General features: G+C 39.6%; 1 protein-coding gene and 1 long non-coding RNA gene across 3 annotated transcripts in view; both read left to right on the top strand.

Annotated features, from left to right (window-relative positions):
* Window positions 1-15,622, top strand: part of aqr (aquarius intron-binding spliceosomal factor) — a 46,751-nt gene extending 31,129 nt beyond the window's left edge. Inside the window, exons 32-36 of one of the 2 annotated variants that reach the window (XM_056393236.1) lie at window positions 3,702-3,872; window positions 9,733-9,818; window positions 13,038-13,212; window positions 14,453-14,563; window positions 15,148-15,622. In XM_056393236.1, the coding sequence (XP_056249211.1) occupies window positions 3,702-3,872; window positions 9,733-9,818; window positions 13,038-13,212; window positions 14,453-14,563; window positions 15,148-15,414 (810 nt within the window). In that variant the 3' untranslated portion in view covers window positions 15,415-15,622. Of the gene's footprint in view, window positions 1-3,701; window positions 3,873-9,732; window positions 9,819-13,037; window positions 13,213-14,452; window positions 14,564-15,144 lie in introns of both variants that reach the window. The other variant, XM_056393235.1, reaches the window with a different exon arrangement.
* A 1,128-nt stretch (window positions 15,623-16,750) lies between these two features.
* On the top strand, window positions 16,751-19,168 carry LOC130180249 (uncharacterized). The gene is made up of 2 exons (XR_008829380.1): window positions 16,751-17,026; window positions 18,532-19,168. It is a non-coding gene; the product is annotated as an uncharacterized LOC130180249 (long non-coding RNA).
* Window positions 19,169-27,074: the final 7,906 nt, after the last annotated feature.

Raw genomic sequence — 27,074 nt, 5'->3', positions numbered from 1 at the left:
ATGAAAATGAAAAACACTGGAATACGTCAAACAAAACTGGAATTGAATACTAAGAGTTGAAATGTTTTCACTTTGGGTTCATGCTGTAGGCAGCATGTGTGCATCACTTCAGTTTGGGTGACTGAACACCCAGTATATAACACCAATGTTCTGTATATCTGTAGCACAGGTGTACACACAATGTTGGAACAGCAGGAATAGTTCATGTTACAGAATGTATGGCAGCTTCCAAGCTCAATTTATACACTCCTTTACACATGCACACTTAGTTCCATCAGAGTAGAGAGCCATATTCTTTGCTGGCCTCCATTTCCTCTGAATTGGTCGCTGCACAGCAGTTCATTAATTTTTAAAATTTAATGGTTTAGCTACCAGAACCATATGATAAATTCATAACCCTGCTTGGTCTGCAGCTAACACTGGCTGCCCAGCACAGACCAGTGCGTCTGTCCTTCACACCAGGAACCAGATTGTGTTTCATTGTGACATTGCTGAGACACTCAAGACTGTGTGTGGGCTGGGGGCGGGGATTATAGGTGTGTGTAAAAAAAATATATATATATATATATATATACCGATGTATATATATATAAATATTTACTTGTGCACCACACCAGCACAGGATCCCAAAGGTTGTCAAATATAACAACAGAATTACCATGTAAATGTTGATAGTCAAAAACTAGTTACTTTAATGGGAATATTTAGTGGCTCTAAAAAACTGTTCTTTTTTCTAAAGTAAGGAAGCTAAAAATAATTGTTATAGAGATATAAGATTTTTTTTTTTTTTTTTTTTAAACCATACACGCAGTTTAGCAGCTCATAGTAAACAAATACCCAGCATGAATTGATTCCAGGTAAAACTTTTCTTATTATTACAATATTTGACAAATAGCAAATAAATCAATTGCGACACTGACGCTGCATGGCCAATGAACATATTTCAGTGTTTCATGTTAGTGCACCATTTAACATTGTGCATGCTCATGTCCATAAAGCTTCTTATTGTTCTTAAATTCAGACCATGTGCACTTCTCGAGGCAGCAGGTCACATGAACCTCAACTCCATTTGCTTGTTGCCATTTTCTGGCTCCTCAAGGGAATTTGCACACACACACACACACGCGCGCGCGCATACACATACACACACACACGCACGCACGCACGCACACACACACACACACACGCATGCACTTTGCAGGAGGGATAAATTGGACACTAGGGAAGCACTTGTATCCACTGAATGCTGAATGTCTGTCACAGCTGAACAAACACTGCACTACCCCTGTTTTACACGTACACAGGAACTGTACACCCATCGTACACACAAACAAGTATGTGCACACAGACACTCCACAGTCCAAAGGTCTGTTCCCGCTTCTCTGGCTCATTTGCTAAAGTACTTTCCGTATTGAGCCTCAGCCTGATGATAGTGCTTCCAAAGTTGTCAAATGCTTATCTAAATCCACATCTTCTGTTGTTAGAAAAAGGCTTTACTCAGCCACTAGGCTTGATAGTTGAGGTTTTTCTGCTTCACAAGCTACATTTTAAATTGTATAAGAGCAAATGGCATGGTGGGCTTTACCCACAGTTTGTCTAGATTTATACCTTTTATTACCTTTTATGTGTTTGTATCTACACTACAAACCTATCTCAGCTTCTGTCTTATCTTTGTCCCTGTCCCTGTTTCATCTCTCCATCCTCCACAGGCCTCATGTACCCTCGAGCCACTGGCTCAAACTCCAATGGGTTGGGTCTGACCTTGTTGTTATGGTTACCAAGTTCTCTGAGGTGTTAGGGCATTATATTGCATTTATGTTAAACATGCACATGAGGTACGGAAAGCTGGAAATGCCAGCCAGATGTCTACTTAGATATTACTCCTTCTGTGTGTGTGACTCATGCATATGTTAATGGTCCTCATGATCTTTTTGTCTCTGCAAACTGTAAAGCAACCTCATTAGTATGCTGAATGCAGTCAAATGCTCAACTGAAAACAGGGATGTACAGCAGCAACCTTGATCTTAAATCTCAAATGAAGTGGTGTCTTTACTGCCTTGTGTACTCTAGTTCTCGGTGAAACATGATGCCGGAACAGGACATAACAGTTAGGGTACAGCCAGGCCAAATACTCAACACTTGTGGGTGGATCAGTCATCTTGTCGCTCACATGCAGATAATGTTAAAACATCACTGTGATTTTCTATATTCTGTAGATAATTTTCAACATAATCACTTAAAAAAAAAACAGACACTCATACCCGACAGTCACTGCCAAACTTGAATAAAATATTGGTAGAAACATTGTGTTATCCTTAAAGATATGTATTTTTGCCATTTGGAGACAGGTAGAAGGGGAAGAAGAACAAAGGCTGTCAGAGTTTTTGATGTGTTGACTCCAGTGCAGCTGGACCAGGAACTGTTGATGAAGCTGCATAAATTATTATCAAAGATGTGAGGCTGCAGTCCAGGCTTAATTGAAACTGCATGAATAATGCATACTGTTACCTTTTTTTGGTCACATTTGAAGGGCAGAGTATAGCCTTAGAGCTAGGATGCACATGCACACGCTGAGGAATTTGTTGATTGTAAAGTAGGTGAATGATGTATGCAACATTGGCCTTAACATTTAGTCACATTTGGAGGACAAACTCCTATGATTTTAGTCCCAGGGCCTGGGGATTTGGAATAGGAAATGAGAGGTAAATAATTGTGCGTTTGAGTAGAATTTGATGGTCAAAGGTCAAAGTTACTGTCTCCTCAAAAACACGATTTTGACCATAACTCAAGAACTCATATACTAATTATGACACAAATATATAATAGGATAAAATGAAAAAAAGTGATGGCATTTTATATCCAAACGGTCAGAACTTAGCGTCACTGTGATGTCATTATGTTCTGCAAAAACACTTCTGGCCATTATTCAACACATGTAACTCAGGAACAGAAAGGGAGATTGTGACCATATTTCCTGCAACTTTACTGGTTGTTGGAGGAATACAACCGCAAAGCAGTAATTCAAGCTTTTGGATAGAGTCTGGAAACATCCTGCAGCGGCTATTTTGGAAAATCCTGCCTTTCCCAGTTCAAATGTAAATGCGATGATATAGGTAGTGCATTATGATTATATTCAGCCATCAGAATGAGTGAAATTTTTGATGATGCATTATTTTGTCATACTTCTGAAAACACAATTACCACAATTATTCCCAGCTTAATGAATATCGAAGCCAGTGTAGAAAAATGCCATTCACCCTCCTTGCTTCTATGTATGGGATCCCAGAATGGGACATTTTGTCCCAGACCAGCTAGTGGTGGTGTTGAGCTGAGGCAATTAGTTCCAGCCCAAATCAGATGGCTACTCATGCATGAATGAGTGGGCTTTTATCTGGCTGGAAAGTTAAACACTTGACAGGCGAGAAAGGGCTAAAGCAAGATGTTACAAGAGAACGAGAAGAGCAAGGTGTCAAACACAGCAGACAGCCATGGATGTGCCGATTTGGGCTTAGCTGGGCACAGTTCAGCTTAATTAACTGCTCTGATTAACTAGAAAGCCATATTGTTAAACAACAGGTTTTTTGAGGCCATTTTCCCAAACATTAGTTTTGTCCTTGTCGTATTACTGGTTTACAATATTGTATAGTTAACATATAATAATAATAATCTCAGCCTCTCCTTTTCTCTCTCCTCCTATGAAGAACCTGGCAGAGGCAGAGTACTCTGTGGCTCTGTACATGTACATGCGTCTACTGGGCTACCCTGCTGACCGCATCAGTATCCTCACCACCTACAATGGGCAGAAACACCTGATCAGAGACGTCATCAACCAACGCTGTGCTGGCAATCCCTTCTTTGGACAGCCTAACAAGGTAAGGACACACATGTGCCACTGGACAAGCACACACAGTTGTTTGCAAGGAGTAGGATCCAACCCATCCTCCCAAGTATCTCCTTATGAAATGCTATAGCAGCTTTTTTCAAAGGAATCATGGGTCTGAGTTTGTAAGCTGAAATGTGCTAATATGCAGCATCTTGTCATATAACAAGTTGTTCATGGTAATTTATTGTTGAAGTGTTCAGTGAGGGGGCTAAACATCTAAATCAAATTGGTAAGGGAATGTAATAACATCCAAGTGTCATATCAGCACACAGCTTTCTTTGGCAGTATTGCTTTACATTGCAAATATTGTACTTGGCGGTTTATTAAGTATTCAGTCCTGTTTTGTGTGATCGCTTCACTTGATGTATTTTTTTTTAACAAGGAAAGGGCCTTTTAATGCACCCGAAAAGCCATATAAATGACGTACACATTTCACAATTCGTGTAGCACCGAAACACACAACCGATTCCGCATGCATGAACAGTACATGCTCATAATATCACTTGAGGGTGACACATTTCTTCTCCTCTGTCAAGAAGGAATCCGCAGTCCCAACAGACATGTTTTCACTTCACATATATGTGTAGGACTCACACTGGTTTTGTAGGGACATACCTAACACACATGACATGCACATGAACACATTTTTTTCACAGCCCCAGTTGTCAGCTGCTATCAATTCACCAACCTCTCATCCTCTTACAGTGAGAGAAATTCACAGCTTTCAATTCTCACAAGGCTTTTGCTGTTTCTGCCGACTGTTACCACAAACACCACTTCCCTGTGCAATTTCAGTAGAATTATAACTAATTCTTTTTTTAAATTCTAACTACAAATTTCTCAACGGTCCTTTGTACTTGCAGTGTAACATACAGTAATCTTAGAATTTTTGTGAATTTACATGATTCCTTCTGGGTGGAAGATAAATGAGTGCCTCATTGAGATTGTTGATTTGCTTTATACAGTTTTAAGCAAAGCAAAAAATATATTTCATCATGGCATTCATTCCAGCTCCACCAAATCATGAGACCATTAAGACTGCTGCAGGTCATAAGACTCAAATAGAGCAGGACACTGCTTTGCCCTCTGTCCGCAACAGTGTTATTACCAGCCAATTGCATACCTCTGTAAATCAAACTCACTGAGGATTTTGTTGGAGTGTGTGTGTGTGTGTGTGTGTGTGTGTGTGTTTGAGAAAAAAACGATTTAAAATGAGTGTGGATGCTTAGAGAGTGGGTGTAAACTCTGTGTTGTGTTCATCCCTTAAGGATCACTGTTGGGATGTCTTCATCCAGCCCGAATTATTCCCTTGAACTCCTCTTCCTTTCTTTCCTTTACACTGCGTTAAGTCAGCAACCCGCTGGCGCAGTTTCCGATCCCTGTTCTGTTTGTACTGCTAAATGCTTTTACCCGCTAGCCTCAGGTTATGCTTTCCTCTCTATTCTTTTTTCCCTATTCACATTCTCTCACCTTTCTTTGGTCTATGTTCTTCAGGCCTTTCACACACTTAACAATGTCACAGACAGGGGGCGTCGTGTGGCGTAGTGGTCTAAGCAGGCGCCCCATGTGTAGAGGCTACAGTCCTCGCTGCAGTTGGCCCCGGTTCGAGTCCCGCATCGGACGGCCTTTACTGCATGTCATTCCCCCTCTCTCTGCCTCCCCATTTCCTGTCTCTCTCCACTATCCTGTCCAATAAAGGCACAAAAGCCCCAAAAAATATACTTAAAAAAAAAAAAACAATGTCACAGACTATTTAGGCATTCCAGAAAAAGTTGCAAAATTGGAGTACATCACCCATCATTTGCAGTGTCATTGTGCCATAGTGACAGTAATACATGTCTGTATCAATACTGGGGCTTGTTCAGACATGTTGCATATTTTTGCAAGTTTCTTGTGTAGTGTGAGTCATAAAGCAAAGTGCCTCTTCATACTGGCCAATGAAACTGTAGCATTATATGTCAATATGACAACATTCTTTACCTTTTGGGAATTTTATGGATAAGTAAATGTTGGTTTTATTTTATACAAACAACAAACAAAACTGACAATTTGTCAGTCTGTCAACCGGCTTCATGTATTAAGGTACAACAGAAATTGCAGCTAGTTGATATCATTAATTGTCTAATAAGGTAGGATTGCATTTGTGTTAACAGTTTAGTTTAAATTAACGGTGAAGTCTAGGGCTGCACGATATGCAAAAAAATCATATTGTGATTATTTTGGCAGATATGTGATTTCAGTTGCAATGGTTGTTTTCTATTCCATTTTCACTGAAAATATATAAAAATTATGTGATTTTTGTTGGTCTTGTACCAAACAAAAATGTTCTTTTACATCTGGAGAATATGATTTGTAGGCCGGGGCGTAGCACCACAACGCTTATGGTGCTAACAATGCACGACAATGTTGTGACACATTTTACATTTATCAAAAAAACCTGCAGCTCCTGCGATTTGGATATTGCACTTGGCCATATTGCGATTTTGATTATTTTTCAATTAATTGTGCAGCCCTAGTGCATTCTACCACTCGCTGGGTTGGAGTGTTTAATGATCCCCTGTTGTTGTGTCTGTATTTTGTACTGTGCAATCTTACCTTGTTGCTCTTTCATCAAGTATGTCGCCTGTTTTGACAGCTATCCGGAAATTGTGCTTGGTCATGTTAAATGTCCTGCAGTGTTAAGACACAAAGCGCTATTCTGTGTGCTCATGGCCTTAGTCTGTATGTATGCCCAGTAATAAAGTGACAGGGGTGACAGGCTTTAGATTTGCTGAGAAGAAAGAAAGCCAGAGAGAGAGATGAAAAAGAGAAAGGGGCTCTTGTGGGAAAATGCTGAGCAGCTGAAAGGTCATGGCGCTGAGCACTGGGTCCACAGTGTGTCTGACAATGTGTCACAGTGGCTAAAACCAAGCAAATGTCAACAGCCAGCACACTTTACTGTCATGACTCTAATTAGACAGAAAAGAAGAGGGAGGCCAGTTAGCACCAGTCAGAGTCTTAAACTCAAATAAACACTAGCCTAAGCTGTCTACTGAATACCAAACACAGCAGTTGGTATACATGTGCATGCGGTTATGCAGTTATGCATTTTTAATGATGTTTGGTTCTTTAGTTTACTCTGTGAATTTAATGGACAAAGTCCATTTGAGTTCCATTTCTTTTGGTGCTTTGTTTTAAACCCTAGGATAGTATTCATTCATCCAGGTCTCTAACCAAAACTTTATCACATAATTGAAAACTGGATTCAGTCTCAGTCTCAGTCCAAACAATGAAACACAGCTGAGATGGAGTTGTGAGTGATTGTGATAAAGTTAATCTGATTTAAGATAGTTTGATCTACAGTTGAGGAGAGATGAATTAGAGGGGAAAACTCTGCCTGTTGAAGCTTCAAGTTCACCTTGTGCATCCCTCCTTTAATTAATTCCCATGGCTACACACACACATACACACACCTTCATAACAACAGAAAAGTAAGTTCTTCTAAGTAGCCAGAACTAGGATGTTGTGAAAAATGTAAGATCCACAGCTGACCATTAGCTAAGAGAGACAGTGTGTCATTGTCTTCATGGAAGTAATTGGCAGTCAAATAGCTTCTATTAGCAACAGCATGTGTGCGTTTGTTTGTGTGTGCACAAATATGCACTTCACAGCAAAATCTGTGTGTGTTTGTGTGCTTCTTTGTGTCCACAGACATACGTGTGCCACAATGACATGACCTCTGTAATTCACTCCCTAGAAGATTTCTCATAAATAACTAAACACCATGCAAATTGCTATGCCTTGGGGAGATTCTCTATCTGGGCTTCGTTGACACTGTCTGTGGACTAAGAATAACTCTCTCTCTCTCTTAAGCACCCCTTCTCTGAAAAAACAAGTTGCACTGTTTCAGTTTAAACCTTGTAGACATAGCCCCTTACCTCCATAGTTATATCCCACTTCAGCAAATGTCTGCTGGAGTTATTCTGAGTATGTCACGATTGTGTGGACATGTGCATGCATGCATATCACGGCTGTGTGACTTGAGCATTAAACATTTGACTTGAACATACAGCCCTCATGCTATTGTAAAGCTGCCATATTGTTGCCTCTGGTGCTGCACCTGTTCTACATAGCAACAGAGAGACCTAAATAAATATTGGTGTACTACCTCGATAGACCCATTGCACTCTCTTTTACACACTCTGTCCACAATGCTTTCCTGTTACCCAAAAGGGATTTTTGACAGGTTTCTGCAGAGGGAGTTCCAGGATCTCTTAAAGTTGTATTAGCCTAAATGGTATGACCACAGGATGATTTATTTAGCATGGGTGGTTCATGGGTGGTTGCTGTCGTCCTGGTAGCTGATGTCCTATTGATCGACTCTAGAGTGCAGATCTACAGAGGAAAAGCCAACCTTTTTCTGCTTGGCTTTGGGTTTATCTACATGTAGCCTATATAACCTCACAACAGCAAAGGACTTATGGCATGTTTTGTTTTTATAACCTCTATTTGCATGTAGTCTTACATTAAGTAGATTAAACCAAACAGCATTCCTTCCAAGATGGTTGTCATTGCCATTACTAAGTGGGCAGAGATGCTGGTTTTTCCTTATTTGTATCTTCATTTTGTATTTTTCTTGAAATGATATCCTCAATGTTACTTAATATTGAAACATGGGACTCTCCCTGATGATGGAATGAAACTATAGCTTTATGTTAAGATCATCAGTTTTAATCATTTCAGCTACATTTCTGAAAAATCACGGTTTTCTCTCAGTTTGGCAGACGGCTCTAAATATTACAGTCCCCTTAAGCCTTGGCTGCTGTTGCTATGGAGAGGATGTAAGAAAAAAAGCCAAATGATTGGATGTTTCTTGCTGAAATGCACCTTGGGAATTGTAGTAAACTCAAAGTATTTTTGAACACATTTGTTCATCTTTTATGCTGATGACCAATCCAAGGGGTAGAAATACTCCAACTGTGAGTCATGTAAATAATATAACATCTTCTGTGGGAAAATGAATGGAACTTTTACTTCTGGAACCAGGGGCGTCTAAATTAGCTGTCCAACTTGGCAACTCTGTTAAAGATGGACATGAAGTCCAGGCTATACGCATCTGAGAATTTTTTTTATTGACATCAAGACAGAACATGTGCTCTATCAATACACTCTTCAACACTGCCATTGGTTGTGCACAGATGTGGATGACAAAGGCTGTGGCAGCAATGCCATGGCATAGGCAGCTAGAATTATTATAGCAAGTGCAGTATGTTGTCTTTATTATGTAAGTCATGACAGCACTGACAAAGTCAAAACACAGCTCTGTTCTTCATGTACAGGAATAAGTATACTTCTCTGCAAGACAGGATTGCCAGTTTACAAAAGCAAATTGGCTGACACAAATTTCCTTTTGCTTTGAAAAAAAATCCCACAGAGAGCCACTTCTCCTCTATTCTCTGTCTCCCTCAAAATAATCTCTGATCCAGTCGAGCAGCGTGGCCCCCAGTACCCTGGCCCTGAGTCTCAAGGGCCCAGGTAAGAGGCTAGTTATGGCAAATGCCCTCTAAGCCGTATTAGCCCCGCTGGCTGCCCATGTGGCCAACAGCGATAACGGCAATAACAAGAAAACACAGTCACCGTCGCTCATCTTTCCCCGCTCAAAAATAAATAAAGAAAAAGAATTTAAGACGGAAAGCAGTCTCGCTCATGTTTCTAAACATTTCAGCTAAATCCCTACACCTACCTAAAATGCAAACACTCATTTACTTTGCAAAATACATGCTGCCATTGCTTAGTTAGCATATCTTTGATATTTATGTGTATTTGTATCTTTTTTGTTCATTAATGAAAATGTTTGTGTGTCTATGCAGGTGACAACAGTGGACAGGTTCCAGGGTCAGCAGAATGACTACATCATCCTCTCACTGGTCCGCACCAAAGCTGTGGGACACCTGAGGTAATTACTTCAATACATGCCAAGCAGAAAAACTTACCTGACCCAAAATAGACATCTTCAGCAGCTATTCTACTACAAATATACTTGTGTACTAAGAACGACTAAGATACACATCCTCCAGGGAAAAAACACAGCAGAAATGTAGGCACTTAACTCTCTGGAGACAGCTGCTCTCAGGAGGCGTTGTCTCTTTGTGATGTGTAACTACTGAATGCAGTTTGCTAAAGGACAAAAAACAATAACACTGTGCCTGTCTTGAAGAATGTATAAGCTTAATTTGAGACAGAGGGTGTTTCAGGACAGGAGCATGTCTGTGGAGCTGCCTGTACCTTTTGTCCTGGTTAAGAGAAGCCATTGTGCTCTGATGATTGGGTTGAGAATATCAAACAAAGAGTGCCGCTCTCATCATATAACAAACCATATAACAGTGATTAAGTGTCATGATGGTTAACCAAACTGCAGTGGTTGGTTTTATGTCTTTTCATTCCATGTCCCATTGCTCTCCGCTTAACTATAGTCCCTTGCTGGCCTCTCTTCTTATTCTTCAACTCGGTCTCCTTATCTCTCTGCTCCTCACTGCCGCCTCCTTCCTAATTTCCTTGAATTGATTCGTAGTGAAATGGCCTTTCACTCCTCGGCTGCCACGAGATCCTGATGAGCTCTTCACACTTAATATGCTGCATGTTTTAAAACCAGACAATTGAGACTGAACTCTTCCACAGTACTTAAGCTTGCCATGCTGGCCTCTGGCTGTGATGTACAGTGGCTGCTGTTGGAATTGTGCTGCTCACAGCTCTCACAGTTGCACTGCCAGTGCATTCATCCATCCTCACATTGGACAGTCTGCATATTGGAACCCCGATGCAAATAATAACTCATTCCTTTTATAGCTAAATACATGTCCCTCCCATCAACACCCCACCCTTTAGCATGGTCAGTTTTAGCTGGCAGAGAAAAACACTTAAAAACTCTATTTTGATATTTCCTCATCTCATAGATAAAGCAATGACTTGATACTGCTGAGTGCAGCGGGCCACAGAAAGTGGTAGTTTATCTTGCTAGCAGCACCCGCTCTCCTCTCAGCATCATTAATTTGATCTTGTCTTACAATGGATATTACACCCTGCCTTGAACACATTCTCAGCTCAACACCGTGTGGGCTGGCTGTCAAATGCATCCCTGTAACAATGTGTGTTACAGTTGCAGTTATCAATATAGGGGGGTTTGTGCAGCTTCCTTTGGAGTCACAAAAGGCTTTATAAAACTTTTTAGACTTATACAGTAGTACTGCCCAAGACCTGTAAACAGACTTAAACATATAAAATCAGCCTGCTTCCCCTTAAATAACAGAGCAATTAAAATACCAGAAAATGTCTTGTTATCCAGTTTTTCATAGTCATGCTCTAACTTAATATTCATTCATATCTTGGTGTCCCTGACACTTCTGAATGGGAAGTTGAGTGGTTGGAAAAGCAGTGATTCATGGGAAATTCTTGTGGTGTCCATTGTGTTTTTCACATACAGGGATCACTGTGGCATACCACTGATTTTACCACAATTCACAATCCTCCTCCTCCTGCATCTCTCCTCATGGCAATCTGCTGCCGTGACAACCACAGGGGACACAGCTGACCATATGATGAGCTGACCCTTGCTTTCACTGGAGAAGCATTCCTGCTGATACACACAGGCACACTCACATGTAGGAGCACACTCTTTGACAGGGAAGCACAGATCCAGACACGCTCTGACATGTACACACACACACATGTGGGAACACACACACAAACGGTACTCATCCACTTTGCCCTGCCATGTCACAGCGCAGCCCAGGTGGGCGTCTCTCAGTTGTGCCAGGTCCACAGGCTATCATGCTTTGTGATTGGTTCATCTCTTCTAGAGCTCTGTGCTCATTGGTTGTAGGCTTTTGTAGTTTGTCTCTGTGGAGATGTTGTGCTTTCAAGTTTCATCTTGTACCATGCAGCCTCTCTCCCTCCAAATGTGCAGTAACATTTCATTTAAATCTATAGGCTGCACACATTAACTTACTCACAAACACTGCACCATTGTTTCCATGAGCCTTTTTTTCTTCTACGTGCTGATGGAACTCATCATGCATATTGCAAGGATTAATCCTCTTAATCTCATGAAGTGCTAGGGTGGACTCCATATTCCACTTTTTTTGGCTGCATGTCAGTGTGCGTACTGTATGTGTTAATGTGTATTTCTAAGTGAATCTGTACAAGCATGACAGTGTGCCAAATTCTTCTACATCAAATCTAAGACTGTTTTCAGTGTCATGACAGATGCATGAGTAAGCTAGAGACTTGCTCCCCCTCAGAGGCTCTGCCATCTTCCATGCTCTGTGGTTCTCAATAAGCCAAGATGCATTTGTCTCATAGTGTTGATTTATAGGCAATCTAAATGGTCATATTTTGCAGACCTCCATTAGGTTGCCCATACAAACGATATGAAGATATATTATACACTAAAAGGTTGACACATACTCCTCCTTGTTTTTCTTCTTCTTTTTTTTTTGTTCACTTTGTGAAATATCAAATTTTTGTGGCTTTTAGAAGCTCTCTTCTTGCATGTGTATTGTATAAAACTTAAACATAATACAACATAAAAGGTGGATGTACTATGAGAATAGTGTTCTTACACAATAGAATGTAGCCTAACTGTGGTCTTACCGTTTGTTCAAATTCAGAGCTTGCTGTGTATATTTTTCTGAGTTGTTTAACCTGGATATATAGACATTGAGTGCCATTCTTCTACAGTGGGGCAGATAAATAACCACTTTGGGTATTACAGCAAGCCAAGCAGGACTCCTCCATTCTCTGGGAAATGATTCGTCTGTCTTTAATCTCTTAATTCTACTGGAGTGCAAGAAAAAGTAACATATCTGCACTCTCCCACCTCTCCCTCTCTTTGTCTGCCCTTTGCCTCCCATTCCTTTATTTCTCTCTCAGCTTCTATAACAGTCCCCCTCACCTACTGCTGCTTATCCTTCACTAAACCTCTCACCTCCTACACAACACTGCAATTTTCCTTCCTTTACTTGATCCTTCCACTTTGATCCCTTTTACTTCAGTGTTTGTTTTTGCTCCTACACATGATTTCTTCTCCTCTTATAATTTCACCCCCACCTCTGCCACTTCTTCGATTTTTTTTTTTCTTCCTCTTGTGTCAAACCAATTTTCAATTTTTTCTCCACAGGGATGTGAGGCGTCTGGTAGTGGCCATGTCAAGAGCCAGACTGGGTCTGTACATCTTTGCCCGGGTGTCACTGTTCCAGAACTGCTTCGAGCTGACTCCAGCCTTCAACCAGCTCACAGCCAGACCTCTGCAGCTGCATATCAGACCGCATGAGTACTACAGCCAGGAACAGCCTGTAAGTAAACACACATGCATGCACACCAGTTTCTTGAAGCACAATAATCTTCTACTCTGTTGAATGTGGATGATTATGAGGTTCTCAAGCTCCAGATTTGTAGACAAGAACCAAGCTTACTCATGCCACTGCTGCCACAGGCCCCTGACTCTGTCTAATCCTACCTCTATATTCTGAATGGCATCTTCATCCTCACTGGTCCTAAGCCTTACTGCAGCTTTACCCATAGGCCCTGATCCGTTAACGGCCATCTGCAGGCATGGGAAACACGGCCTGGCTATAATTAACCCCCGAAGGTCAGAAAGCGAAACCACTCTCCCAAATCCCGCCAGGCCAGCATGAGATGACTGTTGTCTGGTCACTGTGTCTCACTGACTGGCGTGTGTGGCAACAGGGGTGTCTAAAATACCCCATAGCCTGTGACACTTCCTCTGACTCTAGAGTGTTGATCCCCATGAGGGACAGCTCTTTTGGGCACACACATGTGGCCCCTGCTTAGCCCGTCTATCTGGAGCCAGTAAACCCCTGCTGCGTACACGCAGATGCAGAGTAAAAGTCAGATTTTGTCTGGCAAACACTGGACCAGAACTGTCACAGGATACCTAACAATGCTGATACAGAGGCATTTATAAAAAATAAAGGACAACACTGCTGCTTAATGCTCCATATGGATATATACATATTTACAGCACGATGAGAGAGGACTGAACAGATGTCAAATGTGATGTCTGCTCACTCAATCACTTAGCACATTAACACAGTGATGTTTGTACGGACAGTTTTACAGCAATAAAATCACACAGTTAAGTTTTAAAGTACTGAGTCCATCAGTGCATTCACCTCGACATGATGCCCAAAGGGCCGATGTGAGCATCACCCCTGTGTTTAGGAGGTAACAGCCCAGCAGATTGAATATTCTGCTCACCTAACTCCTCAGTTTAGGCTGGAAGACTCTGTCTGCATACTAATTTGATCAAATTACAAACTCTGCATCCTCGACTCCTTTTGATAGTACGTGAGCAGAGATTGCTGGAGGCAGCAACCGAGAAATTTGCTTTCACATAGCAAGTGAATTGTAATTTCCCTGAACATTTTGCCTCAGATCAATAGTTTAGCAGGTGGTGCCTGAAAAAACGACCGCTAACAAGACAGATATATTACTTCGTCATTCCTCTCGCACCACAACATGGATTCGAAACAATCTTTCTCTAACTGATAAATTTTTGTTTCTTCTCCTCAGAGAGATGCTTCAGGACAGCCAGACCAAATCCTCAAGAACATGCCAGAGATGGCCAACCTGGTGTATAATATGTACATGCACATGATCCAGACCTCCCAGAAGTACAGACAGGTAAGAATGTTTGTTAAATACAATAATGATATAATACTGTATCACGGTAATGTCAGCTTCTCTTCTATGATACACCTGAAACCATTTAAAACTGGTACTTTTGCTATGTGGTGTACACACACACAAATCTCTGTTTAAGTTCTTATAAGTCATGTTACATTAAGCAGTCACGCGCTCTCCCTGGTCACTATCTTGGTATTATGTGACCCTTATTCTTTCAACAGAGTAAATGGGTCAGATACAAAAGAACTGTTGCAGTTGTGTATGTGGAGAAAAGAATTAACAGGCCATAAGCCAAGCATATCAAATGTGGAGCTTGAGTGACTTTTCAACTGTATATTCAGTGTCACATATTGTATTCTGTGTTCACTTAAAGAGGATTATAGCATGGTAGAGAGGCAAAAAAGACTATTAAGGGAGAGAGACCTATTTGCTCTGATGGTATCTAAAGATCATTGCCCTCAACATGGAATATATCCCAGCAGAATGCACATAGGTTTGATATTTTGTTCCAGAATATTGAAAATAAATGTGGAAATACACTAATTCTGCATTTTGAATATTTTCCTTTCTCTCCTTAGCAGCAACAGCAGAAACTGGCTCAGCCTCCACAACAAACCAAGACAGATGCTGTTGTGGAGAAAGAGCCAGCTAGAACTGGGGACCTGCAGGAAGAAACCCCCATGGAGCAGGAATACCCAGAAGGAGAGGTAAGCTCAGTGCCAAACTCTGAGGACACCAGTGAGAAGGAAGAAAATCAAGATACAGTGGGCCATGCTAAGATGCCAGAGCATCCAGGAAGAGACAGCGACAGCGATGGAGAGGACAGCGAGGAAGAGAAAGCAAAATAGAGCATCCTCAGATGGGACTACTGTCAAATTAAGGGGCTCAGTTATTAAGGGGACCAAGGACTGTCCCTTAAGAAAAGATTAGTATGGAGTAAGTGATTCTGACTTTGTTTTTCACTGAAAGGAGATCCTCATGATAATAATGCTTCATTTTGTAGAAAATTTGATTTTGTAACCATCAGTACTTTTATATTAAAAAATGGAAACCCTTCATTGTCTGTGACATGATTTACTATATGTGCACCCACCACAGCTTATAATACTCTTTAAGAGACTGTAATTTATATATCTCTCTCCCACGCACATGCTGACAGACAAATACATTGTATAGTCAATATGTTTAAGCCTTGTCAAAATCTCTATCATGATACTTCAGCCATTCATCTGTTTCCCTCCTCTGCTTTAAGCACAACTCAAATCTGATTGGCCCAGGCTATACCAGCTCCACAAGCTGCAACTAAGCTGCATTTGTAGGTCAGTCACTTCACCCAGGGGCCAGTGTGCATGCTAGAGGATTTCATCTTGCCCTCTGGATGTACACAGTCACTCAACCAGCAAGCCTTACACCCTCTGCCATTCATAACTTTGCGTGGAGTAGTCAGTACAGTGCTCCGCAGAAGTGATCGCATCAGCTGGGTCAGGGTTAGGGTTGAGGTTTAACGACTAAATTTAAGGAAACAAACAACCATTCAGAAGCCAAGTTCCAACCAGGACTAGTCTAGGTAATTCTAATATAAATCCACTCAAACCGGAGAGGTTAACACAGTCCACAGCCCTGCAGACAAAAACACAGACCGGAAATTCATTCATTATCATGCACCAGAGGTTGGTTGTTACATCATACCTCAGGCAAGCTGAGCGAACAGGTCAGCTGCACAGCTGCTCTCGCCTGGGCCAGTCTAAAGACCTGATGGAGAACCATGTGTTGATGGATGTGGAGAGACACATTTTCTGCATTCAGTCAAGTGTGGAGCCACATTATGTGTATTCTTCTATCTTGTGAGAGCAGGGCACTCGGGGTCGAGGTTAACATGAGTATTTTGGAGTAGTAGACTATGTCTTTCTGTTGGCTGAGGAAAGGATTAGAAAGAGAGGTTAGATAAGGGAGATTATGTCTGTCAGCTGAGGCTGCACCTATGATTTACTAACAAACGTTTTGGCATAGAGCCCATAAGACTGTGACCAATGCACCGTATCACATGATGATTCAATATTTCATAATTTATACTGTTTAAATGACCGTTGCTACAACAGACTTACTTACATGCAGCCATAACAGAAATGTACATGGTTTTCTGTCATACATATCTAATTAATCCTCTAAGAACCCATGACACCAAGCATACCTTTTCTTGAGTCATGTGAATGTCTGCATTGTGTAATACCCTCCCTCTGTGAAGCCTTCCAGTTACTAACTTTCTGTCTTCTCCCCGCTGGACTCCTGACAATTCAGTGGTACCTTGTTGTAGTAAATTAGAGCTAACTAGTGGGAAGTGGCCACTGCTCACACACGTCTCTGCAAGTCTCACACAGGATCTGGAAGACTGGAAGGAAAAGCTACAAACAAGAAGGAGCTCAGGAGCTGTCTCACTCCAGAACCTTTTCTCTGCAGAAGGTGAACATGTCTTTTATACTCACACGACAGGTATTCATTAGGTTAATAGCTACTTTGCAAAGCTCTCACTTCTAACTTTTGCTATGGGCTGATGTGTCACAGGGACTAACTGCATTAATGCACGTAGAATATCTGTATAACTGCAATGTACAAGAGCACAGATGGTATGTTACTGTTTTCTGTGTGCTGAGTAATCACCACATAAAAATGTCTTTTGTGCTGCAGATAAAATTGTTTACCACAGTTTTTGTTTTTTCAAAGCTTTTATAAAGATTAATAGTGATTATTAATCATTAAAAGGGGTTTGCAAATAGTTTAACGGTACATAAGCAAGACATAAGACGTGCAAGAGGAAGAATATTAGGGAAGTAGAGAGCATGAGAAGTGTTTCATTTGATGTCTGAGGAAACAGCAGAAGTCAAGGATCCACTTGTTATGGTTGTGTAATGTTATTGTGACCTTAAAATAATGAAGATTTAGTTGCTGACATGGTTAGTTTGGGGTTTTTTTTCTTTTTAAATTGAGGGCGTCTCCCAATAGCACGGGATCCACCATGGGACATGCTTGTGTTGAATGTGTAATTTATTGCCCAACCCTTCATGGCAGTAATGTCACAACAGGAAATTACACGCGCAAGAGTCAAGACAGTAGTGCCCAGAGGGGGCAAGGATCTGACCATTGTGTCATAAAGCTAACACAGACTCAGGGAATCAGTCTGACAGCACACAACACTTTCACACTCCAAAAACCATCAGTTGTACAATCTCAACTTCAAGGCTGAGCCTCAGGGCAGATTTTTCTGGTGGATTTTAACTAGCTTAATATTGCATTTCTTAGAAAAAGAAAATCTCACTGTAGGAAAATTCTCCACATTTGTTTGCCACTATACTTATGCATAAATCATAAGGTAGGGACAAGGCACACATTGTATGGCATTCTAATCAGCAGTTTTTCCTCACGAATAATACAACAGGCATTTTTTTACTGCTCAAAATAGCAGCACATCATACTCCTGGGTGCTGTTTAATATCAGCGTTGACAGGTGAATTAATGCTCATTACCAAAGTTATGCATGATCTGTGCTGATCTGCTATTAGTGGGTGACTAAGGTGCCAGCGCCGGTCCTCAACACTGTGTAAGTGGGCGGCCTGGTAGTTATTGCTTGAGGTTGCCAGCTTATCATGCTTTGTCAAGGCCACTGCCTAATCCTGACAAGTACATCCAGATCATCAACAGGGCACGTTTCAATCTGATAATCTCATCATCACTGAAGAGATGCGGTCGCTCGCACGAACACACACTGATGCTATCGTAGTTGCTGACACGCTGTCATTCACAATCAAAAGTGCTCTTTTCCTAGACTTCCTCCCAACTCCTAACTTATCGTTTTCAGTATTAGCTGTATGTCTGCTTAACTCAAGCCGAAGCATTTGGCTTTGCAAATCATGCTGATATTCACTTTGAATGCGATATCAACAACTCTCTACTTGCTCTCTTTCTCCTAGACTAGAATGGCCGGTTGTGGCTCATGTTTCTGGTGCATCATCTGGTTGGTGGTTCTGCTGTGCATTGGCTGGCCCCTCAGCATCGCCTTAGGTGGTCTCTATGGCCTCATCAGCCCCCTCACCACCTGCCTCGGCCTGGACCGACTCTCCGATCTACTTCTGGAGGGGGCCAATCTGGGCCGGACCTGTGCCAATAACATGAGGCACAGCAAACCTTTGTGTTGAGATATGTCCTGAGTGACGAGGACCAGACAACTCAGGGGTCAGAGGCAAGATTGATGCTTTTCTACAGAGAAAAGGCTTCAATTTGAGGAGAACGGTTACAGTCTGATTTATTTGGAGACATCAGTGCAGTGAGAAACTCTATAGCAACTTATGTAACAAAAAGGTTCAGAAGGTCTGGAAAATGGATTCCTCTCATTTTGTTAACACGTAATTAACCGTAGATTTCAAATTTGTATGGGTTCGTCAGAAAGGAAATAGGCTTTGTGTTCATGGTCTGTGTTTCCTGTTTAATTCATGATGACACTGCATGGAGAAGATAAGCATGAAAAAGGCAATTTAACAATGGAAATGCTTAGACTTGTAAATGACTGTATGGAAACTTATAATGCGATTAAAACTGCTTTGAACTTGCCCTCTGTGTTTGTTTACTGATTTATTGTATACAGTATTTGACAGAAAATCCATTTAAGGTGAAGGTAAATGGAGAAATAGAAGTAGCTGCAGCAATGAACAGGTGAATTTCAAGTTTTCTTTAATACTTTCTTATTCCTATTTAGGGTCACAGGGGGTTGGAGCTTCTCCCAGCATGAGTTAGATGGAAGATGGTTTGTAGCCGAGTTCTAATCTGTTGGTTTGTTGGTAGGCTTATAGCTGTGCTCTGATTGGTTGATTTGCATTTGATCAGTGTATAGCTGATTACTTTTTGATTACTTTGGTCTATCAACTCTATGCTCTTGGCTGTCCTAAAATCTAAGCATGGAAGAAACTGTTGTAAACAATCACACAGTTTACACAAACTGGTCCTTTAGTTGGTAAATTAATAGGAGTGGTATCTTGTCAGAAGTCAGTAGATTCAAAGTTTGAGTCCTCTAGAGAGCAAAAACACTAAGATGTTCTCAGACGAGTGATGTTACAGTTATGTTTGTATTTGATGGAAAAAGTCCAGAGATTTTCAGACAACAGGCTAAGAACTAAACTGACCAAACTAAAATAGTTACACTAAGTTGCTGAGTGCTTCTGTCAGCAGTTTGCAAACTATCTAAAAGCACTCAGAAATGAGTGTGAATTCCTGGCAGGCAAATAAAATATGGAACACCAACATCTCTTGCAAAAACTATAAAACTTTGAGATGCTGTCTAAAGTGCTGTGACCCAGTGGCTCAAAAACCTTCAAACACTCTTGTTTTTCACTCATTGTTTCTAATGATGTCTTATGAAGTGAGACTACAACTGGCTTTAGGCTAAACAAGTAAACTTGTTATTAAAGATTTATTTGAGGTTCTGCATTCAAGGTTTAGGCCTCTTTTTCCATCCCTTGAATGGAACCTTTGAAAGCAAACATCTTACGTAGAGATTGGAAAGTTTGGACAAAAATGCTCTGAAGAAGTCTGATCTTGTGGTTCAAAGTGCTGGATGGCTGCACTGAAGTTTTGACATTGTGGGTTCATGCCTGAGTAAGTTATTGAATTTTGAAAGGCAGCACCCAGAGGAAAGGGTGAAAAGTTCTCAGCAAAGAGCTTTGAATGTGAAGGAGAACTGGGTCTGTGTACTATGTATAATTCATCTGAGACACTATTGGATAATGTGCCTTTTGAACATTTTGCGGTGCTTTTCTTTGTACCACTTCCACATTCCCATTATTGTAAATGCATAAAGACAAGAGCTGGTTGCACAGTAGTCCGAATGCAAATGGCACATTATCCAGTATACGTGATGAAGCTATTTCAGATAAACAGTACTTTGTACGTAGATAGAACTGGTAAAGTCATGAACAACACAGATACCCTGAAATGTGGGTTGGCTGGTTCACATCTCCAAGTGATAAAATACTTAAAAATGTACCCATTAAAGTAGATGATGGTTGAAAGGTGTCAAGTAAAAACCACAAATCTCCAAAATTGGTGATAATTAAATTTCCCTTTATGGATCAATTAAATTCTCCTACTTGGGTGAAGTAATCAATTTAAACACCAACTGAATTATCTGAAAAATGTATTGTCACCCCGCTGGAAACTTTTTGTAGCACATCATTTTGAAAATGCAAAGTTTCAAAAGAATGTGATGATATAAAAACAGCAGTTTATAGGTTACAGTAGCTACACGTCTAAGGTTTTTCAACCTTACAGCCTCGATGAAATTTTGGTGTTTTCAGTGCTAATACTGAGCTGCTTTTTCTTGCCTGTTGTTTTTCCATGCAATATCTCAAAGGGACATGAGGCTATGTTTAATTCCATTTCTGTAAGGCTAGTTGTTAGCTTCAATCCCTGTGATTCAACCCAGTGCGCTCTGAGCTATCATGACAAATAGGGGAAGTATCGCTTGTGCTTGACCAAGCATTTTAGAGGAATATCATGGTAAATTACCATTTTCATCTGGCGCATACTAATTTGATGACCTTAAGTCACCTTTCACTTCATTGCTGCTGTTGGGGTCAGTTTGGTTTACTTCAGTAGAGCTTAGTTCGGTTTTGAGGCCAGCGGTCATGTTGCTCATGGGACTTGATCTTTTATGAAAAAAGGGTTGCCTTCAAAGCTTTTTTTCTTTTAACTATCTGCTTTTTTTAAATTTTATTTTCTTGCAGTACTGACCTGTCGAGGCAGACCACCGCCCACCTACAGATCCGTTCTACTCAAGGTTTCTACTTCTTAAAAGGGAGTTTTTCATTGTCACCAAGTGATTGCTCATGGGAGAATGCTGGGTCTCCGTAAGTAATATTGTAAAGAGTGCGGTCAAGACCTGCTCTATATGAAGAGTGCCTTGAGATAACTTCTGTTGTGATATGGTGCTATATAAATAAAACTGACTTGACTTGACAGTAACTGGTGCAGTGGCAAGGAAAATAATCTTTACATGAAGTGGCAATGGTGTCAGAGGTTAAATGGAAAAGTTCACTTTAGCCTCTTAGAATACAGGGACTGTTATGGCGGAACCCTGAAGTAACGCATTGTATTCAGAAGTGTGATGTACTGCACTTAAATACAGTTTTAAAGTAACTGTACTTAACTGTAGAAATATTGTACCTGATGGTACAGCTGTAGAGACTGGCTATTGTGAATGTGTGTTTTAATCTGTAATTTACATTTTATTTTCTTATAAAAAAGTATCTGGTAGGAAAATTTCAAAAAATTTTGAAATTCTCTAATTCTTGTTTCAAGATACACACACAAATTTCACCGCCCATCATTTAAAGTATTTAATGTCACCTTAACCAACCCTTTTACTGAGTAAGATTTTGAATGAAGGGCTCGTAACAGAGTATTTTTTACATTGCTGTAGTGTTACCTTTATCTTTAAGTACATGATCTGCATACTTCTCCCAACAATGGAGATGTTTGTCCGTAGGTAAAAGTTTGTGGCCTTTCAGATTACCTTTGAATATTTCAAAATATCGAAGGCTGACTTTGGCCAGTCGACAGCAAACTTCACAGAAAGTTCTCTGCAAAGGTCTCCTTCGGCAGCAAAGTCCGACTGAAGCCCCTTTTTTTACTTTTATCTTGTAACACACTTTTGAGGCTGGTGGTGAGACGAACAGTAAAACATGAAACAGAGTTATGGTTCAAAAGAAATCCCAGAGGTGCAGAGTGGGTCATAAGGAGATGCAGTAGAGCAGCAACTGACAGGCACATTGGTGTACAAACTATTTAATGGGGGCAAAATGTGCAATACTCTATTTATCCCTAAGGGAAGATTTAGCTTCATAACAGCATCCCTTTAGCCAACAGGGTGGATGCATATTGCAATAAAAGCATCATATTGGAATTACTAATGTGTTATTGCTGTAGAGGTTCAATTAAACAGTTTGAATATATGCAAGACTATCAGAAAGTAAAAGCCTATTTAGCTGAACTTCTTCAAGGCAAAGTGTTTGGGTACTTTCCTATCAGTTTTGAGTGGAATCATGGGTTCTCAGCTACCACCAAAATAGCTCAGGATTCAATACTTAGGGACCCCTATGAAGACTTACCAAAATACTCTTGCTGAGCAGCCTACCTACAAATCTGGGTAGCTGTCTATTTTGTAGCTTATTCAAATTTGATTCATGAATATTTCATTTTCAATCCAAAGCGCTTTTTAACCTCATTTTCCACCCTTCACTGTTGACTGATGCACACATTGACAAAAACCTCACTCATTCTTTTAAATGCGACTTTTACTCTGAGACAAATTCCTTTGAAAAAAAAATGAGGTGGCCAATGCCCAAATGTGTATTGCAATATTTATGTGAGTGTCATATGAGACCTAGTTAGATTGCTTTTTTGTCTGCCCTGAGGATGGAAGCCCCTTGCCAAAAAAAAAGCCCGATTTTAATTCAACTTTCTCTGTTTTTCCTTCCAGAAGTCTTGTCGGAGGATACAGCAGGCGATACGCCTTGAAGCCAAGCTGACAGTGTCGTACTGAGAGGCTACAAAAGAGAGAAAGAGAGAGACAGAGAGAGAGAGAAGCAAGCTGGTATATTTTTCTGTGGGGTCTGAGACTGGCTATGGAAAAAGCCTGCTCCTACTGGCTGCAAGCAGACCTGGGAGGCAGGGAGAGGGGGGATAAGTATAGCCCTCCCATTTCAATTAACCACATACTGCTCTGTAATTTCACCCTCACACAAACACACAAGGTGAAGTGGGAACACTGGTAAATGGCTATGTGAGGAAATGTCAGTTTGCCAGGCCTCAGAATGGGCTGCCACTTCTCCAGTTCATAAGAGAAAGAGCTTTTCCTTGTCTCAAGTTTCCTGAATTTCTATGGGGGGTTGGGGGCCCAACAATTTAATAGTTTCAGTTACAGTTTAATAAGGTTAAGTGTTGGACAGGGCTGTAGCCACCACTGAGGACACTGAGCTCATATCCTCTATATATCTGAGTTTCAGCAACATAGTCGTAAATGAATTCACATTCTACAATTAAGAAATAGCAGGTATTTTAAAACTTGGTTTCAGTATGTTTAGACTCTATATACTTTAATATTATATAGAGGACTAGGACTTGTATCAATATTTGTGCCTATATGACACTGTACTTTGAGGTATGTGAAAATAATTTTTTGAAACATTAAAAATCGCAAATTCATAAAACTAAAACTAATAAAATGTAGTTAGAGGTTTCCCGACCTCAATCAGGAACTATCTCATCAAAGAACAAGTAAATAAGCTGAAAGAGCTCATCAAAGATGTGATACTGTGATAACTGCAGCTCCAGATGCATTTCAGTCAACATCACAAAAAAAGCTAAGGTTCGATACCCCAACCAAATAAAAGACAGAATTTTATTTCCTATATACATTTTTTCTATGTTTGAGTAGGCATTTAGAATTTCTTCTTAGAAAATAAAATTTACAGAAAATATAAAACCATTAACTGGATAAATAGAATATGAAAAATCCAAATAATGAGATCAATGAGCAAAGTTAAGCTAATATTGGTAGGAAAAGATTCACCTAATTAATTGGTTACTTAATAATCAACAACTCAAACAGTCACTTAATTGTTTCAATGATTTACTAAGCAAAAAACGTCAAAAATGTCCTTTTATGGGTTTTCAACTGTTAATTGGGCTAAAAAAGGTGCTGGGAACTTGCAAAGGGTATTTAAAACATTTTTAGACTAAACAACTAATAGAATAATGCATTAACTAATTAAATAATGAACTACTGTCTTAGAGAAATATCTTAGTATAATTCATAATCTACAGGATATATTTCCTTTCCAACTTTGATCACATAGTGTACTTGAATATAAATGCTGTTGCATTTTGTTTTGATTAAATGTAGCCGTTAGATAATAAGCATAAACTTCTGCTTTTTGACCTGTACCAGTTCATGAATCTGTAAATCTGTAACATCAGAACTTATTTTCTGAGTGCATGTTTATAAAGTTCAAAAAAATATAAACTGTGCATTTTGGGAAAGTGAGACTAACTGTGTGTCAGTGATCATGAACGAGAATATGTTAGTTGTATAACTGCAGTCAGAGCGACGGTGATCCTTTGAGGTACCCAGCAGAAGACTTCAACATAAGCCAACAGCTTGTCACTCAGTATTCAGTGCATAGGCCAGAAAGAGGACACCCCATTTTCACTGAGCAATATGTTTCATGTCTTCTCTCTGCTGTGACCTTTAAATGGCCCCTGACGCTCAACACAGATAAATGCGCCATGTTGGAAAGAACAAAGTGCTTTCAGACCATTTGTATTGAGCGAGCTTTTCATGAACAGCTCAAATGCTACAATCCAGCATAGGGACATTCCTATATATGTGCACATTATTGATTTAGGTACAAGACCTTGCCTGCATCAGGCAAATGACTTCCCCTCAGGGTTCTTTAACAGGGTTTGTACTCTGTTTATGATGTGAAATTCCCATAGAAAATCAATGTTTTTTTGTTCTGGACAGTTTTGCCCTTACTATCTCATCTCTACTGCTGAGTAATGAGGCTGATCTCCTGGGGGGTCATGAGTAGGAGGAGAATGATCATGCCACAATTATTTCATCTCAGTAGCAACTGCTAAAGTGAAAGTCACACTACAGGACTATTTGAGCAGCCTCCAATGTCCCTATGTATAATCTAGGCAAAGGTATGAGTTTCTCACACCCGTGGGTGCTCTGACGAAGAGCACAACAAATATTTTACAGTTTAACACAGGGACGTAGCTTTGGCCTCAACATTGGTTGGGACACAACGACACTGCCAGCCCTCCAAGAGAATGGCTTTTTAATGCTGTGAACCAAACGATTTATTAACATATAAGATCTTGATTGCAAATGTAATATATATACGTGTTGAATTTCCATATATGAAATGTATGTACATATGAAGTAAAATCATATATGTATATAAAGTATAGCCGATCTATGTGAAAATTATATATGAAGCCTGTTAGAAAATGGAACACATCATAATGTAGTGAGGCATAAAAAGTCATAAAAACGTCATAGTATAGTAAGGCATAAAAAGTCTAAAACGTCATAGAATAGTAGGGCATAAAAAGTCGTAGTATAGTAAGGCATGAAAATTACATAGTATAGTAAGGCATAAAAAGTGATAAAAACGACATAGTATCGTAAGGCATAAAAATGACATAGTATAGTAGGGCACAAAAAGTTTAAAAAACGTCATAGTATTGTAAGGCATAAAAATGACATCGCATAGTAAGGCATAAAAAGTCAAAAAACGACATAGTATAGTAATGCATTAAAAAAACATAGTATAGTAAGGTATTAAAAGTCAAAAAAACGACATGGTAATGTAAGGCATAAGAACGTCATAGTATAGTAAGGCATAAAAAAATCATGGTTTGTAAGCAATAAAAATGTCATAAAAACATAGTATAGTAAGGCATGAGAATGTCATAATAACGTCATGGTATAGTAAGGCATTAAAAATTTAAAAAGTTGATTGTATACTAAGGCATAAAAACTCATAAAATGTCATAGTATTGTAAGGCATGAAAATTACATAGTATAGTAAGGCATAAAAATTCAAGAAAACATCATATAATAGTAAGGCGTAAAAAGTTATAAAAACGATATAGTATAGTAAGGCATAAAAATGACAGTACAGTAAGAAATAAAATTTTTTTTTAAATGTTATTGTATACTAAGGCCTAAAAAGGCATAAGAACGTCATAGTATAGTAAGGCATGAAAAGTAATAAAAACATCATAGTATAGTAAGGCATAAAAAGTCATAAAAACGTCATAGTAATGTAAGACATAAGAACGTCATAAAAAACGACATAGTATAGTGAGGCATAAAAATTACATACTATAGTAAGAAATAAATTTTTTTTTAAATGTTATCGTATAGTAAGGCATAAAAAGTCATAAAAACGACATGGTAATGAAAGGCATAAAAACGTCATTATAGTAAGGGATGAGAATGTCATAATAAAGTCGTAAGGCATTAAAAGTTATTAAAAGTTGATAGTATAGTAAGGTCATAAAAGTCATAAAAATGTCATAGTATAGTAAGGCATAAAAAATAAAAAAAACATCAAAGTATAGTAGGGCGTAAAAAGTCATAAAAACAACAGTATAGTAAAAATGATATAGTATATTGAGGCATAAAATGGACATCGATAGTAAGGCACAAAAAGTACAAAAAAACCTGTCATAGTATAGTAAGGCATAAAAATGACAGAGTATATTAAGACATAAAAAGTTTAAAAAACGTCATAGGCATGAAAATGACATAGCATAGTAAGGCATAAAAAGTCAAAATAACGTCAAAGTATAGTAGGGCATAAAAAGTCATAAAAACGACATAGTATAGTAGTGCATAAAAATGACATAGTATAGTGAGGCATAAAAAGTTATAAAAACTTCATAGTAT

The sequence above is a fragment of the Seriola aureovittata genome, chromosome 13, assembly GCF_021018895.1.
Source record: "Seriola aureovittata isolate HTS-2021-v1 ecotype China chromosome 13, ASM2101889v1, whole genome shotgun sequence".
NCBI classification, from domain to species: Eukaryota; Metazoa; Chordata; class Actinopteri; order Carangiformes; family Carangidae; genus Seriola; species Seriola aureovittata.
This window is presented reverse-complemented; position numbering and strand designations above follow the sequence as displayed.